Source organism: Aplysia californica, unplaced genomic scaffold (genome assembly GCF_000002075.1).
Source record: "Aplysia californica isolate F4 #8 unplaced genomic scaffold, AplCal3.0 scaffold00506, whole genome shotgun sequence".
NCBI classification, from domain to species: domain Eukaryota; kingdom Metazoa; phylum Mollusca; class Gastropoda; order Aplysiida; family Aplysiidae; genus Aplysia; species Aplysia californica.
In genome coordinates this window covers 72,695-90,085 of record NW_004797776.1, presented here as the reverse complement: position 1 = coordinate 90,085, position 17,391 = coordinate 72,695, and the positions used below count along the sequence as shown (strand labels likewise).

The window sequence follows — 17,391 nt, the reverse complement described above, 5'->3', positions numbered from 1 at the left end:
TAGCCGCCTGTTCGCTAGATGAAATGTACCTTCGGCCCGAGGAAAGCCGAATGAATATCATAATTGCGTCCGGCAAAAATGATCGTTATCTGATTTGGTTTTCAAATATTCGATAACTTTTAAGAATTTTCTCGGGGCAATTTACAGATTTCCTCAAATTTCTGGGTAATTCCCGGGGCTTGGCAATCACCCTGCAGAATCACGAAGTTGGGTTATCTCTCAAAATCGGTGTATCAGTAGTTTGACAAAAAGTCAGTGATCTATCGATTTTTCTGTAGGGTTGGCAGGTATGCAATAAGCTCATAAAATAGAACAAAATTTAAGTAAGACAATGCACATTGGCAAGATAATGGTCATTCAGTGCTGAGATAAAGCAATAGAAAGTCTCATACAATGGAGGTACAGTTCAAAAGTGGCACCTCCGTTACACTTATCTAATAATTTCTCTAATATTCTGGCAAGAAATGACAGCATTATTGCATTAAAGTTGTATATGAAAAGATTGACAACAAAATGCGACATTGCTAATAATTGAGGTGTGCAAAATTTGACACATTTCATACTGGTGCCTGAAGACTCACCTCGAACCTTTTGTCGCCGGAGACCTTGCTGAGGTCTCTGAACTCCAGCTGTATGGTGGTGACCTCTGAGGTGCTGCTGTCCGGCCCCCAGCGAGGGGCCTTAGCCACACCATGAGCCAGGTTTACGTCGGAGAACGGAATCTTGGAATTGTGGTTGAAGGCGGGGAGGAGGCGGGTGCCCAGGTCAATCTGTAGAAATAACATCAAGGATGCGCCACTGTATTTTTACTAACGCAGAATTCAAGCTGGCTTAAAAAAGTCGATGTGCCACTGTATTTTTTTCTACTAATGTAGAGATCCCAAAACTAGTGTAACCTTTAGTGTCCTATACCGCTGCTATCCGCTGCTGCCTTAGAGTCCTATACTGCTGAAAACCGCTGCTTTGAATTGACTCCAGTTATCATTATGTACTGCTGCCTGAGTCAGGGGAAATAGCTGTGTTAAAGTTTGCTTGCACAGTAGAACATTTTGAAAACTGAATTGAGAGAGCAGGTGGTTTTGAAGAAGCAAGATGAGTGATGTATCTGACGATGAGTTGCCTGGTCCTTCAGGGCGAAATCTGTTTTGAGTTATTTCCCATTCCTGAAAGTGACGTTGAAGATCATCAGTCAAATATCTCAACTGAGGATGATTTTGATGTGCAACAGTTGATGGGAATTCATGATTCGGATGATGATTGTGAAAAGAGCACTGATGCAAGGCCTAGATCTAGTTCTGCATACTCACGCAGTCACAGCTGATGGAGATGCATGTGCCATTTTACTGATAGGTGGAGTTATTACTTCACAGACTCTGGGGGAAGTATTTTTCCAGTAACAGAGATCTACCAGATTACTGCTGACAATGATTGTGTATTTTACTTCGAGTTGAAGAGAAACACATCTACATCATGATGGCCATTTAGTATGTGGAAAAAGCAAGAGCATATAATAAACCCATACTCTATGCTTTCTTTCCCACATGACAGGCCATGAACTGACCCCACAGGCCAGATCTGGCCTGCAAGCCGCAGCTTGATGACCCCTGTACTAGCGTAAAGCCTTACCCTAGAGGTATTCAAAAGGTTTTTCGTCCAACCTCTTTTCCATTCCTCTATAGACTTCCAGTCCATCTGTGTTGCTTTTTCCACAAACTAAATGACCGTCAAGTTGTAAATATGTCTCTCTTAGTCTTAAATTTAAAACAGACAAACCGCTATCATTGTCAGCAGTATTATTATTCCGGTTTTAACTCATTCACTACATATTATTTTCGGCTTGTGGACGAATTTTTTTCGGGAGGGCGAAATGAGATGATGACTAGTGCGCAGTTCACAGGTCTTGGGGGCCATAAATTCAAATAAATATCAACATATTATATACCAACATTTTCAGTATGGTTTGTAGAATACATCTGTATTGTTTATTTGAGTATTGTTCAACTTTGGTTCCTGTAAGAGGCGATTATGCAACACAATTGTGATTGGCTGTGGATAAAATTTGAAAACAAAAAACTTATAATCTCAGTTGAAACTCAAAAAATATGTTTGCACCTAGTCAAATTATACATCAAAATAACCATAACTGTATATAGAACAGGAAAATATTGAAAAATGAGCAGTTATTTACATACATTCCATAATATTTGTACATTTGGATCATAACCTCCGATATTGAAAAAAAAAAAAAAAAAAAATAATTTTGAAAAAAGGGCCCCAAACAGAAAAAAACACTCGTATCTTATATGGAATTATTCAGAATTGCATTTGGAATAAACCTATACATGTCTTGGATGGTACTTTTTGAGTAAATTCACCAAAAAGTAGTGATTTTGGGGAGGAATAAAATATTTTGACTATTTAGGTCTTGGCCTGGATCTAGCACTCAAAAATATTGATTTCTCAATTACAGTGCACTGGCAATTGGAGTCCAGTAGTATCAATATTATAAGAAGAGTCCTACACTTCTTTAGTGAGCAAAATAATGATACATTTTGTTGTGTAAAAGTACAAAGACTGGTGTCTGGCTATAATTTGGGCTTCACGATAAAACAATGTCGCATAAACTTCGAAATCGTGTTTCAAAGCTGAATCAAAACTCCGAATTTCGGTGGAAACACTTGACCCGGAAGTCAACTTTGTATTATGACCTTTATTTTAACATGGATATGTGGATTGGAATAGAAACCAAGCTAAAATTGAACGTACTGACGGCACTCTAGCCGCGCCGACCCCCACGGCTCGGCGTAGCGAATGAGTTAAAAACCCTTTCTCCATTGATGTATGATTATCAAATCAAAAGTCAAATCAAAACAAGACAGCCATCACCGATCTCCTACAGTCTGGCGAAAGCCAGCTCAGAATGTGCTTTATTGTCAGGTGAAGACAAATGACAAAATTGTTAGCCAGAAACATGCCATGCTTTAGTCAGATATAGAGTGGGCCTGGAAGATTGATCAGAGAAACAATTTTGAAACTTTGGGGATTGCAGGAAGATTAACAAGAATTCCAACTGCATTAACCATAATTTTCACAGGCAATATTATATTCAGTTGTGATTGAAAATCATTAAGTAGTACCCACTTGAGACCTATGTTATCAAATTCATAAGAGGAAAAACAAGGAAAAAACTGCCTTGCCCTCCCACTCACCGCCTTTTCCTTCATGATCTCGTCTCCAGTCAGATGGTAAGTAGCAAGCAGGGAGCCCAGGTTACGTATGGAGATCTCAAAGAGGTTTACGTATCTGTCCACATTGAATGTAAGGCGTTCTGCCACCCATTCTTTTGCCTCCTCGTACTCTGAAAGAGTAGACAGCACCTTTGCAACACCTTGAATTTTTCTTTTTGTAAGAGAATGATGCTTTACAAAACACAAATAAGTCACCTGCATAAGAGGCTTAATAGTGGGGCACTCGCCTTGGCACACAAATGATAAGAGAAAAGTACTTACCTGAAAAAACTATTGGTGTCACGATGCGTTGGAATCAGGCGCTCGTCAATTTTTTGGCATGTGGAGTTATTGGTATCATCTGAAAGCTGACTTATTTGCCTTGCTTTCAAAGAAATAAATATCCATCTATCAGAACTCAAGATATTTGCGATAGAAGAAAGTGAGGTAGCCTGGTTTCAGGGGTGAAATTTGCGAGAAAATAGCCACCAAAGTTTGGTAAGTCCAATAGCTAAAAGTCTTTGAAAACAGAAAAATGACATATTTTGTAACTTAGATCAACATTTTTTCAGTAAAATTCATATGGAAATGTATTTTTATATTGACATCAAAGAGGTTAAGCCAAAGAATAAAAATTCTATAAAAATTTTCAAACTAACGGAAAAATGCCTGTCTCTCCAATTTTGTTATTTTGACGAGCGCCTGATTTCACCACAATGCCTCACATTTTTTTGAGTCTTTATCTGAATTGTGCTATAGGAAGCACAAAACAGTTACAATAAACAGGTCATTTCGAAAGTGGGGCATCATAAGAGTAAAGACAAAGAACGATAAAAGAAAAAAAAAGGCAGAGACAAAACATCACAGTAGATCTCATAGTTGAAGGGAAGCAATTTTGCACAGATTAATTAAAACAGAGATTTGGGAGTTGAAAGTAATCACAATCAAAGCCAAAGGGAAATAACCAAGTACAGTGGATTCTGATTAAACCGAAATTTGTGGGACCGCCAGATTTTCTTTGGTTTAGCTGGGTTTTCGGTTTAGAAAGGTTATTTAAATAGAAAAGAAAAAAGTAAGGGTTTTTATTTTCGTTCCTTTTGTCAGTTTTTCAATTTAACCATGCTCTGTTGCCGACTCCACTGTTTTAAAACATAAGTAAAATAATATTCTCCACACTTGTTTCTCCCAGGCCTGTCTAGTCCACTTTTCCTGAATTAGGGACTCCTAGTCTAGAGCCAAAAACAGGGACATTTGATCTAAAAAAGGGACAGGACAAAATGTAACAAAACTTTCTTCTTTTCATTACCGGTATATCCACTGGCAGCGCGCTTCATTATGGATAACAATCCTATATATCGAAAGTAATCAAGAAATTAGCAGAAAAGCAGAAATAATCTAGGTCTAGATCTTAGGAAAGCTGGTTGTTGATGCGTCGCACGCGGTCCAAATCACAAAGATGCTGTGCTGTACGATGAAGTGAAGATAGAAAGTCAGATACAGAAACAATATTGATGCCGAATCGAAAAAGACCCAAAAAAAAGTCGAGGCCGAATAAAAAAACATTGTGTCGCCAGATAAGAATAGCGTGGAAGGCCAAAATTTGTCCCAAGTTGGCTATCCGCACTCTTCTGGCAACTAAACATGAAGCAGGGTTTATTGATTTTCGGCGAAATAAAAACTATGCTTCATCCGCTGCACGGAAACGAAATAATCACGGGATATTTTTGCAGCCGTCTTGAGATCGACGGAAACAGGGGACGAGGTGTAGCGAAAACGGGACACTGGGACAAGGCCTCGAAATTGGTGAAAAAACGGAACGTTCCGGGAAAACCGGGACAAATAGGCAGGCCTGTTCTCCTCCCTCTTCTCTTTCATTCTCCTTTCCCTACTTTCTCCCCTCTCTCTCTCTCATTTCTCTTTCTCTCACCACCCCACTCTCCCATATCTTTCTCAGGTTTCTTTGTTTTGTTCACTGCCCTCTTCTCAAAATCTTTCTCATGGTCCCCCTCCATCCTTCTCTAAGCCTCCTCACCCCCTTTCTCATTCCAATCTTAACTATCTCCCCTTCCATCAACCTCTCTCTCTGGCCCCTTCAAACAACTCACCCTCCTTGAGTCCCATAATGACCAGAGTGTCCAATGAGTCTACCAGAGTGAGGCCGGTGCCGAACCACTCCGAAGACGTCTTGCTGATCGGGTGCAGTTCATCGTGACCCCATGCGTACTTCTTGTACGCCTGCCAGGCGTGGCGGAATGCGGCGATGATCTGTAGCTGCTTGTCGTTCTGCTTCTGGCCTGCAGCAAGAGAGAAGTAACGACACAGACTTGCAATATATAAGAAAAGGGACATCAAATTTAGGTTTGGTCTCTATTTTCAGCTTCCGACGTTAGTTTTCACTTTAAGTAAGAGTTTTACTGCACTTGCATCACAATAAGGTCATATAAGTTCCGAAGATAAGAGGTGTTACAAGAAAGTAACAAACACAAAGAAAAATGAATGGAGACAGACCAGGATGATAGATGTTTGATCGGAAAGAAGGAGCAAGCCACACCAGTGCACCTGCCAACCACCCACTCTGACCCAGAACGAAGATATGTCAGCAAGATACAGCATGAGAAAAACACCATTCTCAACAAATGTTTGTTTTGGTAAGTGTTTTACAGCGCTCGCTACTGCATAAGATTAAGATCGTACGAGCACCAGGGGTAAATTTAACTTTTTCAGTAAAGGCTACTCTTACTGATTTTGGGACCACCAAGGGATCTTTAACGTGCACACGAGACCTCCAAGATTTTTTGCCCTTATCCGAGAAGCATAGGTGTTAGATCTTACCTACCATGGGATCAGGGATGTGGCTGAAAGACAGCAGTAAGAATGAGCCGAGGCGTAGCAGTAGAAAGTCAGCAAAATTCTCAACAAAGCATTGTACTCCAAAAGGTGAGACTTCCATGTTGATTTCCACTCTACATTTGGCCTCTGGTATCACAGAACAGAGAGGGGGGTCATTGTGACAGAAAATAGTAGGCCTACATCGATGTTTTTGTTTTCATTTTTCCATAAAGCCGTAACCCTTTGAGCCTCCACTTCCTGAGGCTACTATGCCCCTCTGCCTGAGCTCCTGAGCAATATATTACCAACATTCATGTGATCATCAGAATCACATTCCATATCCCACTCGCTGTAGTTCTTGTCATTACCTGTGAGCATCTTGTTCAAAAAGATCTTCAAAATAACCAATAACGTCCTCAGTAGTAAACACAGTTTCCAATGTGCGTTTTGTCCAAGGTGGGCCGGGCTGGGGATACGGCTAGCTCACCGCTGTACCTGTGGCTTGGCATACAGTCAGTTTTAAACACAACTGGTGTACCCATGCCTAGAGCCCAAAGGGATAAAGCATCACTTACCGCCAAAGTAGTCATACTTGAGGCTGTGCTCATCCACAGGTGGTAGCTGCAAAACACAAACAAATAAAATCACTGAATAAACCAAGTCAAGAAAAAAACAAACCCCTGAGCATTTAACTTCTGGCCTTAGTTAAGTTTAATAAGAGTTTTATGCCACTTGCAACACAATTAAGTCATATAAGTGCCAAAGATTACAGGTGTTACTCGATCTAGATAGTAACATACAAATAAAAGAAGGAGAGATAAGGACGATAAATGTTTGGTACGAAAGAAGGCACGGACCACATCAGAGCACCTGCCAACAACCCACACCTTCTAGTCCGATATCACTTAAGCAAAAGATAAATACTTCAATATAAACCTGGCTATTAAGTGCAGGGAAAGGGACAAAACAGAAAGAAAGAAACAGCAGATAGCAAAGAAACAGAAGCCACCACTGATACCCTGTAACAATCTACTATCCCTTTTACTGGCAATAAGAATGACACCTTCTGTTTTTTATTCAGGATAAAAAAATATGTGTGCAAGTGGTAAACTGCTCTATTAAACCTCTGCACTTCCAAGGAGGTTCTTGCTAGGCACCAGAACAAATTATTTTGAAGGCAGGCCCGACATAATGGAAATTTGTTTTATTGGTTTAGTTGGATTTGTTTTATTGTTTTAGTAAACGTCTTATGGCACTTGCAACAAAGTTAGGTCAAATAACTGCCAAAGATTAGAGGTGTTACAAGAGAGTAACAAACACAAAAAGAAGGAGCAAACCACACCAGAGCACCCACCAAACATCCATGTGGATATTTGAGTGTTTACTTTTTTCTAGATCAGAGCCAAGACCAACATATCACAAAAAAGAATTGGCGACATTTGGGTGTCATTCCACTAAAGCTGTAGTGGCATCAGTGGACTAATGATTAGGCTCTCGGAATCGTAACCACAAGATTGTGAATAAGAATCCCGCCAAGAACCTGACATTGTGTCCTTGGGAAACGGCACTCTACATGAATTTTCCTCACTACACCCAGGTGGGAATAGGAACCCAGCTATAGTCAGCGAAAGATCTTGTCAGTTTGTTAGTGAGTGAGCTCAAGATATCTGCAGCTCACGCTATATGTTTCCCCGGGAAGCTGAGAATGTTTCAGAGGGTCTGCTGGGGTAATAATAAATGTAACACGCATCGAGCATGCTGTAGAGCGTGGAATGATCATAACGAAGCACCCCCCCTCCCCTATTACTTGACTTCCATGTAGAAGTAAAACTTTATACAAGACTATCCTTAACAATTAACAATCCACCCACTCCAAGACAGGCTCAGCTAATCTTGCGAGGCCAAAAACAAGCATAATTTATTAAAGAAGGTAATAAATCAATAGTCTACAATATATTAAGGTATATATAGCTAGGACCAAGCAGCAAAAATTAAGTTGGACAACTGAAAAGAAACAGACAGTGCAGAACACAACACAGCACCCTAATAACATAAGAGGTAGAAACATAATACAAAAAACTCAAAAGTCCTGCAGATAAGTTCTGTGTGTGACCAAAAGAGCAAACCCCTCACAGGATGAACAACTTTGCTTGAAAAGTAAAACAACATGTGTTTTTGATAATAGGAACATAGTTGAATTAAAATTTAAAAAACTAGTCATAATATAGTCTGTGCACAACTACCTGAAAGGAAGCAACTCAATACATGAAAATCAGATAAACAAGCTAATAATTTTAGAAAGCATGAAAATAAATCAAATTTTGAAATGATTCCTACGTCCACATATTGAGGGGGAAAATAACCCAGCGTACCTGAAAATGAAAAAGAAAAACTTAAAAAAAACAACAACTAAAGATTATTTGTAGGCGGATATTTAAAAAAAAAATCTACAAACTAATTTCATTTAGAATCTTACAAAGAATTTTAAAAAATAATAATCGGTGGTCAGCAAAAAGGATAAGGGTGTGACCTTTCACCTACACCAAGAGGGAAAAGTTGAATGTTTGACCTGTGTTTGTACCCTCTTCGGATCTGCCAGAAGAGTTTGACTTAGGAATGGCACTGCGTCTTGAGCTGACTGTTTTGCAAGATGGTTCCACACACTATTACTTACAAGGCTGGGACTGATTCCTTGTAGACGGCCATCATGCTTTAAGAAAAAATAATCATATACCAACAGCCATGAGGAATTTTAAAGTGAAAGGCTCAATGTATAAGCACTTATTTCCCAAGGTTTGAATAGATTTTGGCCAAGAAATATAAAACATTAAATGGATAAAAGCTGTATAAAATCTCTAAATTTAGTACACAAATTTTATTTGTCATTCCTTTAAAAAAATCTGTCCCTCAAATGAGGAAGAAAAAAGAAGCTATGCCTTCACTTTCACAGGATGACAAATATCTGGGTTTGAAGAATTCTGTACTGACAAGACTCCTACTTGTGCCATAAAAAACTTCATTCTGATATAACTTTTATTTTGACATCTGCATTTCTTAACCCTCTAGTGCCCAGGTATAGAAATCATTGACAGAAAAATTTCATTTTCACAGAACATGTTCAAAAGGAAGTACAATAACCAAATTTGAAAGTTTCTTTCATCTAAAACTTGTATTTAAAAAGTTACAGACCGTGCCATATATGGCACATTGGGCATTTGGGTATTATGTGCCAGATATGTCACACTGGGTAGCGTTGAACAAATATATCTTGTTTTTCTTGGGTGGAATTCTTCAAAACAGTTTCGCTCCTTGTTCAGACAGAGATGAACCATACACTTCCTTACACATGATGTAGGTCCTTGAGTCACATCTGGGGCGTTTGCATCGTTGCCGGTCGGCATGGAGAGGAAGACGATCCATGCGATGGAGCTGTGAGTCAACAGTTGGGGACTTCTCTTGAGTGCTAGAGTGTGAGAGAAACTGAGGACTCCCAGCTACAGATCGTCCTGGCAACTTTCCGACGGAAACCTGACTGTCAGCAATCGACTCATGGAAGTCACATAGCTTGACTGGGGACTGCTGAAGCATCCTGCAGTGACGACGATATCTCAGCCAACTGGTGACTACCACCATGTTGATTGTGTCGTAGAACAAATAAATGTACCAATTTCGAGTCTTGACTTTTGCTTTGCAGAGAGCGGTGAGACAATCAAATAAATCTACCCCTCCCATGTGTTTGTTGTACGTGCGAATTACAGCAAAGCAATTCACTGCAGTTTTTCCTTCAGTCTTTTGTCCCACCTGGTAACATTCTCAACAGATTCTGGTCCAACATATGACGAAATGACATCCACTTTCTTGTTGTCATACCATCGAACGACGACGATATTGGAGTCAGCATCCACTAGACTCTGCCTTCAACCTTTCAAGAGGTTTTCATGGACAGTTCCCACTTATTGCAGTCCTTTTTCCTTCCACTGTTTCACCATGTTTACGCTCGAAAAGTGGTTGTCGGCAAACATTTTGTAATTCTTTCCATCCTCCAAGTTCTTCACCATGTCCATGACAACATCCCCTCCCATGCCTAGTTCAGATCTACGAGTATGAACTCCATTTGAATCTTGATACACATCAAAGTCGTGCAGAGTGCCTTCACTTCCGCAACAAGCCCACAACTTGAAACCTCATTTGTAGGGTATTTTCCGAATGCATTGTTTCAGACTACACCGACCTTTGAAAGATACCATAATTTCATGAACAAACTGATGCTTACACGGAATAATCTTTTTGAAATTGGATTTTAGATCATTGATCCACGGACGGAGTTTCCATACACGACCATTGCTTGTGCTGTCATCATGAGTCTCATTGCTGACAAAATGCAATCGTTTCAAGAAAAAAATTAAGTACCGGTAGTGTGTGTTTCACAGTTTGTACTAATACACTTGTATAGAGAAAAATAACTTTATGAACCCTTTCATACAGTCTAAAGGCTGTTTACTGTATGTATTTACACTGAAATGAAGTCAATCTGCTTTTTTATTTTTCCAGTCAACTTGAACTTTTTGACATTTTACATTGAAACAGGGCTATGTGATAAAAATCAGGACTCAAATGCCCAATGTTCCACATCTGGCACACAAAAACGTCCAGGGCTGCCCAGTGTGCCATATTTAGACCATACCTAAAAACATCCCCATAAATCAAAATGTAAATGTTGAACATGGAATTTGAAGGTGATAATATCTAAATGTGAAGCGTGCTGACAAAATGAGTTACTTCTCGGATCCAAGCCTTATGGAAATAGATACATCACGCTACTGGGTGAAGTTTTTACAATTTATAAGTGTAGAATAATAAAAGACACGTTATACAAAAAGAATGTGGCATCAATAGAAATCTACTAATTGGACCCTATAATGTGGACTTTTGGCCAATATTTCCGTTTGTGGATTGCGAGAAGTAACTCATTTCGTCAGCACGCTTCACAAATCTACTTTGTTTCAAAACATTTATTAGGAAAAATTGACAAAATTATGTACCTGACGGTTGATGGTGATAGACGGAAGAAGAGTGGGTGCGGTTGTCTGTTTCAAGCACAAGTGGTGGTAAAAAACAGGAAGTTGAAAGGGGAAATTATTGCAGAAAAAAATCACCCAGGGGCACTCAGAGGATGATTCTCCAGTTACCTACCTCATGAAATTACCGAACATAACAAAAATTAATTACTGTTTCCCCTGAAGCTGGTTATTTGACATGTGCCAGATATGGCACTGTGGGCACTAGAGGGTTAAACATCATCTTAAAAAATTTGACATAACAAACTTTATCATACTTTTGGTAGAACACAAAGCAATTATTAGATTGAGTGCTAAAGTGAGACATTAGAATCTGTGACTTCAGGAACCCCCCCCCCCCAAAAAAAAAAACAAAAAAAAACAACAAAACAACAACTGACCTATGATACATCCAACTGTATTAATTTTTGGTTAGATTTTGACTGCTCAGTGTAATGCTCTATCATACGTCACTTTTCAAAATAGCACATGGTGGAGTCTTACACTACACGGCCGATATCTATATGAGTAATGTGGGTCATCTATATATATAATATAATATTTGTGAAATTTCGTCACTTTGATCACCTAAAACTTCTGAACCACATATCTTTCCAATTTGAAAAAATTAACGATGGCTCAGAATCATTTAAAGGATGCACAGTTATATTAAGGAGTCTGAAGTCATTGTGGTTTAATTTTCAGTTTATCATTAGTCTCCTTTAGAACTAATCTTGGGAAAGTTCATCTTTCAAGACGCCATTGTAAACAAGTAAGGCTTCCGTTCACAAGCAGTGTGCACTGACTCCATAATGATTTTATGATCGATTCTTTTGAGTCCGTTCATCGAACGGGTACCCAGCTAGTAATTTATATACAATGTCAGTATAAAAAAATGTTTGTTTGAGTAAAGAGAAGCACCTCGACACAATAATGGTCATTTAGTGCTGGGAAAAAGTAAGACAGACAGACAAAAAAACAGAGGGAATGTAAAGAAGTAGTATCTACCAGTGGTGCCGTGCCCTCCAGCCTACTATGCATAAAACAATGATGTTTCATAGCCTACTATGTATAAAACAATAATGTTTCATAAACCACATATAAAACATAATGTAACACCAATAATGACAATATTACAAAACACACCATTGCTGGTCGCCACAGTACAGTGTACAGTGCCTCTTTTAAGCTGAAAGAACAACTGAAAGGACATATCCTACAGGACAAAAAGGGAAAATCTCATGCCTTACTTTACTGCCAGGGGTATACTTTTTTGTACTATTTATGATGGCACACACAGCCTGTGACAAAAACTGAATCTTCAGCATCGTTGCTTGAAAGGTAGTAAGACTTCAACAGTATAGAACAGAAGTAGGGTCAGACCATGGGATATCCACCAACTATCTGTGCATACTACAGTCGACTCCACTTGTGTTGAACTCGCTTGAGCTGATCTTCCGATAAAGTTGATCTTTTTTCTCAGGTCCCAGCATCTCTTCTTCTTTACATTTGTTAAAGTCAAACGGTAAAGTTGAATTCCCCCACTGCAAGTGCAAGTATTGTATACAACAGTTGTATTGATTTTTTTCCCACATGTTACACTAGTGATACTTAAAATAAAAAACACAGCTATGTAGAGCTGATCAACGCGCAATAATATGCCTACATTATACCTCGCAACCGTAAGGTCGCGGGTTCGAATCCCGTCAAGGGCCCGACGTTGTGTCCTTGGGAAAGGCACTTTACACGAATTTTCCTCACTTCACCCAGGTGGGAATGGGTACCCGGCTATAGACAGCGAAAGATCTTGTCAGTTTGTTAGTGTTTGAGCGCTTAATTGGCTGCTCGCACTGTATGCTTCCCGGGAAGCTGAGAATGTTTCGGAGTGTTCTATGGTCTGCTGGGGTAATAATATAGTGTAAAGTGCATAGACCCTGCTGTTGAGCGGGGATATGCGCTATACAAATGCTATCTATTATTATTATTATTTATTACCTCAATGAAACAGTGAGGAGAGTGCAAGAGCAGGAGTACATTTGATGTAACGAAGCAATAACCATGTCCGTCATTGCTTCCCCTCCTGCCAATGCCAAATGGTATGGTGCACCGCAAGACAATGAGTAATACAGTAAAACTTTGGAATGACATGCTCGGTTGAAAATGTACTCTTGATTGCAACTGAGCATGACTTTTACTTTCTGAAGTCTGGAGTCCTAGTTAGAATTTTAACTCTTTAAAAGCTATGTCGAAAATGTGTCAGTGTAAAACTTTCTTTCCGCGAATAATATTCACATTTCAAGGGATTTCAGTAATTTAAAGCTGGTTTATAACGGACATTGTACATAGTGAGAAAACAGGACATATCAAAAAATGAAATTGTTTGAGTAAAAAAGAAGCACATCGACACAATAATGGTCATTTAGTGCTGGGAAAAGGTTAAACAGACAGACAGAAACAACAGAGGAAAAGTAAAGAAGTAGGACCTGCCAGTGGCACCCTCCAACCAGCCGTGTAAAAAAAGTGATAGTACTACCGTCCTCAGGAATACAACATAATCAGCTGCAGTGATAGAGTGAGTTCTTCGTAGAGGTATATGTTAGTACACATGTATTGTTAGTATTTGCCATCAGTGGATGCTTGCACCCACTCCCCCCCCCCCCTCTCTCACTCTCTCACACACATATGCGAGAGCATACAGTGATTAATGACATGAGTGAATAAATATTGCTCAGTAACCTTTCCTGTTGCCACCATTTTTACGGCAGCAGCCTACAAAAATTAAAATTATGAGCAGAAGAAAATATTTTGTTATGCACCTTGATTATGTTTTAAGAAAAACTTCGGATGAGTAAATCTTTCTTTCATTCCCTTGATGACACCAACTCATCTGTAGTCGACTTTGCAAACTTTTCACAAGAAATATAACTGCTTTAACACTTACAGTACCGAAGGCTCATAAAGTAAAAAATGCTCAGTGGTAGTGAGCGCATACTACGGCCTGGCAACTAAAGTAGCCAATGGTATGTTAGTGTTAAGCTATTTTTTTTTATATTTCTGAATCTGTTCAGAAACTAAACTTCAAAGGTGACAGTACAGGAAATACATGATTGCTTGCTTGTTTGCGAAACATGAATCACAAGGATAAAGTGACGATACTTCAGCAACCACATAAAAAACAAGACAGACAGACACTGCAGAGGGACCGTCGACATCCTTCTACACAAAAAAGCCACAGCGATGACAAGCTGAGCCACCAGTGTACACAGAATACAACACATAGCTACACACACTCAAATTCCTTTGTGTCTCACCATCTGCTCTCTGTTACCCTCCTCTTGCTTTTGTTGATCTTTAGCAATGTCTTCCCTTGCCTATAGAAAAGAAAGAAACAGTGTACACTGATGAGAATGACAAATGGTCTCCTAGTCCTGGCCATGTGGGAAGACATTCGACTTGCAAATAAAACATTGCTGGGAAGACATTCGACTTGCAAATAAAATGTTGCTGGGAAGACATTCGACTTGCAAATAAAACATTGCTGGGAAGACATTCGACTTGCAAATAAAACGATTCCTCTTTCCAACCGATGTTGCATTCTTAGGAAATATACTAGATCATATGCTCTTCGGGTAACTCAGCTGAAATAATCATTGGTAATCGGTAAAAATGACCACTGAAAATGATAGTGGTATAATAAACCTAAGTTGATGCAACATTGTAAATCTACCACGGGCCTGAACTTGCGATATCGAGTGTGCACATACAATTACATTTTGCAACAAAGGAAAACAGCCATCCAAAGTCGGTGGTGTCGGCCTAGTGGTTAGTTTACCGTAAGGTCGAGGGTTCAAATCCTATTAGGGGCCCAATGTTTTGTCCTTGGGAAAAGCACTATACATGAATTCCCTCACTTCACCCAGGTGGGAATGGTTACCCAGCTATAGACAGTGAAAGATCTTGTCAGTTTGTTAATGTTTGAGCCCTTAATCAGCTGCATGCACTGTATGCTTCCCAGGAAGGGGTAATATTTCTGAGAGGTCTATTGTCTGCTGGGGTAATAATACAGTGTAAAGCGCATAGAGCTTGCTATTGAGCGAGGATATGCCAAATATACAAATGCTATTTAAATTGTTATTATTATTAAGAATTAAAACCCCCAGCTGCAGGTACCTTTTCCTTCAAAACTTGCAGATTTTTCTCATGATCATCAACTATCGAGTTTTGGTCCGGATCAGGAATAGAGTCAACTGGTAGAAGCCGCTCCTTGTCCTCCTGTATGCTTTTGGCAGGGGCTGATGTTCTACTCGGGAGAGCATAAAAGATGATGATGACTGTGCAAATGAACAAGACTCCACAGATCAAACGCTGTAAGCTTGACAACCTCCTCCATGACTAATAGGAATAGATAGAAAGAAAAATCATCTTGATCATAGATCTGCATTGTAAAAAATCTTGAGAACAGCTTTTTACAAATGACATATAAAAAAATGAAAGAATGAAATCCTTCCCCTTCCTCGAAAAAAAATCAGGCCTTGATAATTAATCTACTCACTGTTCATTGGTGGCAAGTGAAACCACTCTGAGGGAAGAATAACACATGAATGTCAATAAATATGTGAGGCAGCGTGGTGAAATCTGGCGCTCGTTAAAATAATAGAATTGGAGAAACAGGCATTTTTCCACCAAATTGGAAATTTTTATCGAATTTCTATTTTTTGGCTTGACCTCTTTCATGTTCATATCAAAACACATTTTCATGTGAATTTTACTGAAAGACACTGATTAAAGACACCAAATACACGTATGCCATTTTTCAGTTTTCAAAGACTTTAGCTATTGATGTTACCAAACTTTGGCGGCCATTTTCTCACTAATTTCACCAGGCGACCTCCCTTCCTTCAGTCGCAATTATCTTGAGTTCTGTTCAAGATAGATGGATATTTATTTCATTGGAAGCAAGGCAGATAAATCAGCTTCCAAGTAATACCAATAACTCCTCATGCCCAAAAATTGACGAGCGCCTGATTCCATGCGTCGTGACACATATAGACATGACATTATAGCCTACAGTCAAACCTGCTCGAAAGACAACCTGTCCAAGGCAATGACCAGTACAAACAACCACTTCCTCCCATTGCATTTTTTCCTTAATATATATTGACACAGTCCAAGAGAACAATCTGTGTAAGATGACCACTTTACCCCTTGAAAAGGGCCGGTTGTTTTGGGAAGGTCCAATTATCTATAGATACATATTAATATTTGTGAAAGTACGTCATTTTGGCCGCCTAAAACTTTGGAACTGCTTGACTTTCGAATTTGAAAAAATCTACAGGTCAGAATCATTTAAAGGGTGCACAGTTTTACTGAGGAGTCTGAAGTCACTGTAGTTTAATTTTCAGTTTTTCATTAGTTTCGTTTAGATCTAATCTTGTGAAAGTCCATCTCGTAAGACGCCATTGTAAACTAGTGAGACTTCCGTTCACAAAGATTGCATGCATTGCTCCCACAATGACTTGACGATCGATTCTTTTGAGTCCGATCATCGAACAGGAAACCCAGCTAGAAAAATTATATTTACATTGGTGTATTATTTCTGCTTTCTCTCCATCCTTCTATATTGAAGCTCTGCCTTTTGAAAGACCATTTCCATCTTGATCTTGGAATTTGCAAATATTCCAAAAAAAAGAGAATAAAATAATAGATTCATTTGAAGTATGAGCACATCGTATCAATGTCATGTTCTTCCAGTACATTGTGATATCGCATCATTGTTTCACTTTCATCACTTTTGTCAGACGATATCTCTAATTTTCCTGAAAAATTATATTTTGATTTAAGTACTGTAATTTTAAAAAAAATCTTATTACTCTTAAAGAATTTACAATTTTTAAAAGATCTTTCTTCAGTGACTTCAAATGTAGGAACAATTCTAAGTAGTAACATTATATATCGCTAGCCGCATGATTCAACCGTCTAAGTGACAAAATTTTCGAAAATCACTTTTTTATCCCTTCACGTGGTATAACCTCAGATACATCTTATGTTAAAATCCCAAGTTTGAAAGATTATTGCAAAGCGTTTTAATCCTTCAGTAAATAAATAGCCCACGTCCACAAGTTCGAAAATTTTACGTGATTCAAAGGCTTGTGAGGTGTTCACCTGTCACGTAGGCGGACCGACCCATGCGACTGTGGCCTTTGTCGAGGCGCACTGAGGGGTAACAACAAAGAAAAGTGTCACCTCGACTCCTACACCTACCTATTACCAGAAATTTT

The 17,391-nt window shown here is 39.1% G+C and overlaps 1 protein-coding gene across 1 annotated transcript in view; it reads right to left on the bottom strand.

Annotated features, from left to right (window-relative positions):
• Nucleotides 1–17,391, bottom strand: part of LOC101845263 (endoplasmic reticulum mannosyl-oligosaccharide 1,2-alpha-mannosidase) — a 29,536-nt gene that overhangs the window by 7,246 nt on the left and 4,899 nt on the right. The window contains exons 3-8 of the mRNA XM_005105996.2: nucleotides 15,284–15,505; nucleotides 14,425–14,484; nucleotides 6,632–6,677; nucleotides 5,333–5,521; nucleotides 3,210–3,358; nucleotides 582–770 (exon numbers count right to left, since the gene is read on the bottom strand). Coding sequence (XP_005106053.1) covers nucleotides 582–770; nucleotides 3,210–3,358; nucleotides 5,333–5,521; nucleotides 6,632–6,677; nucleotides 14,425–14,484; nucleotides 15,284–15,505 — 855 coding nt within the window. The remainder of the gene's footprint in view (nucleotides 1–581; nucleotides 771–3,209; nucleotides 3,359–5,332; nucleotides 5,522–6,631; nucleotides 6,678–14,424; nucleotides 14,485–15,283; nucleotides 15,506–17,391) is intronic.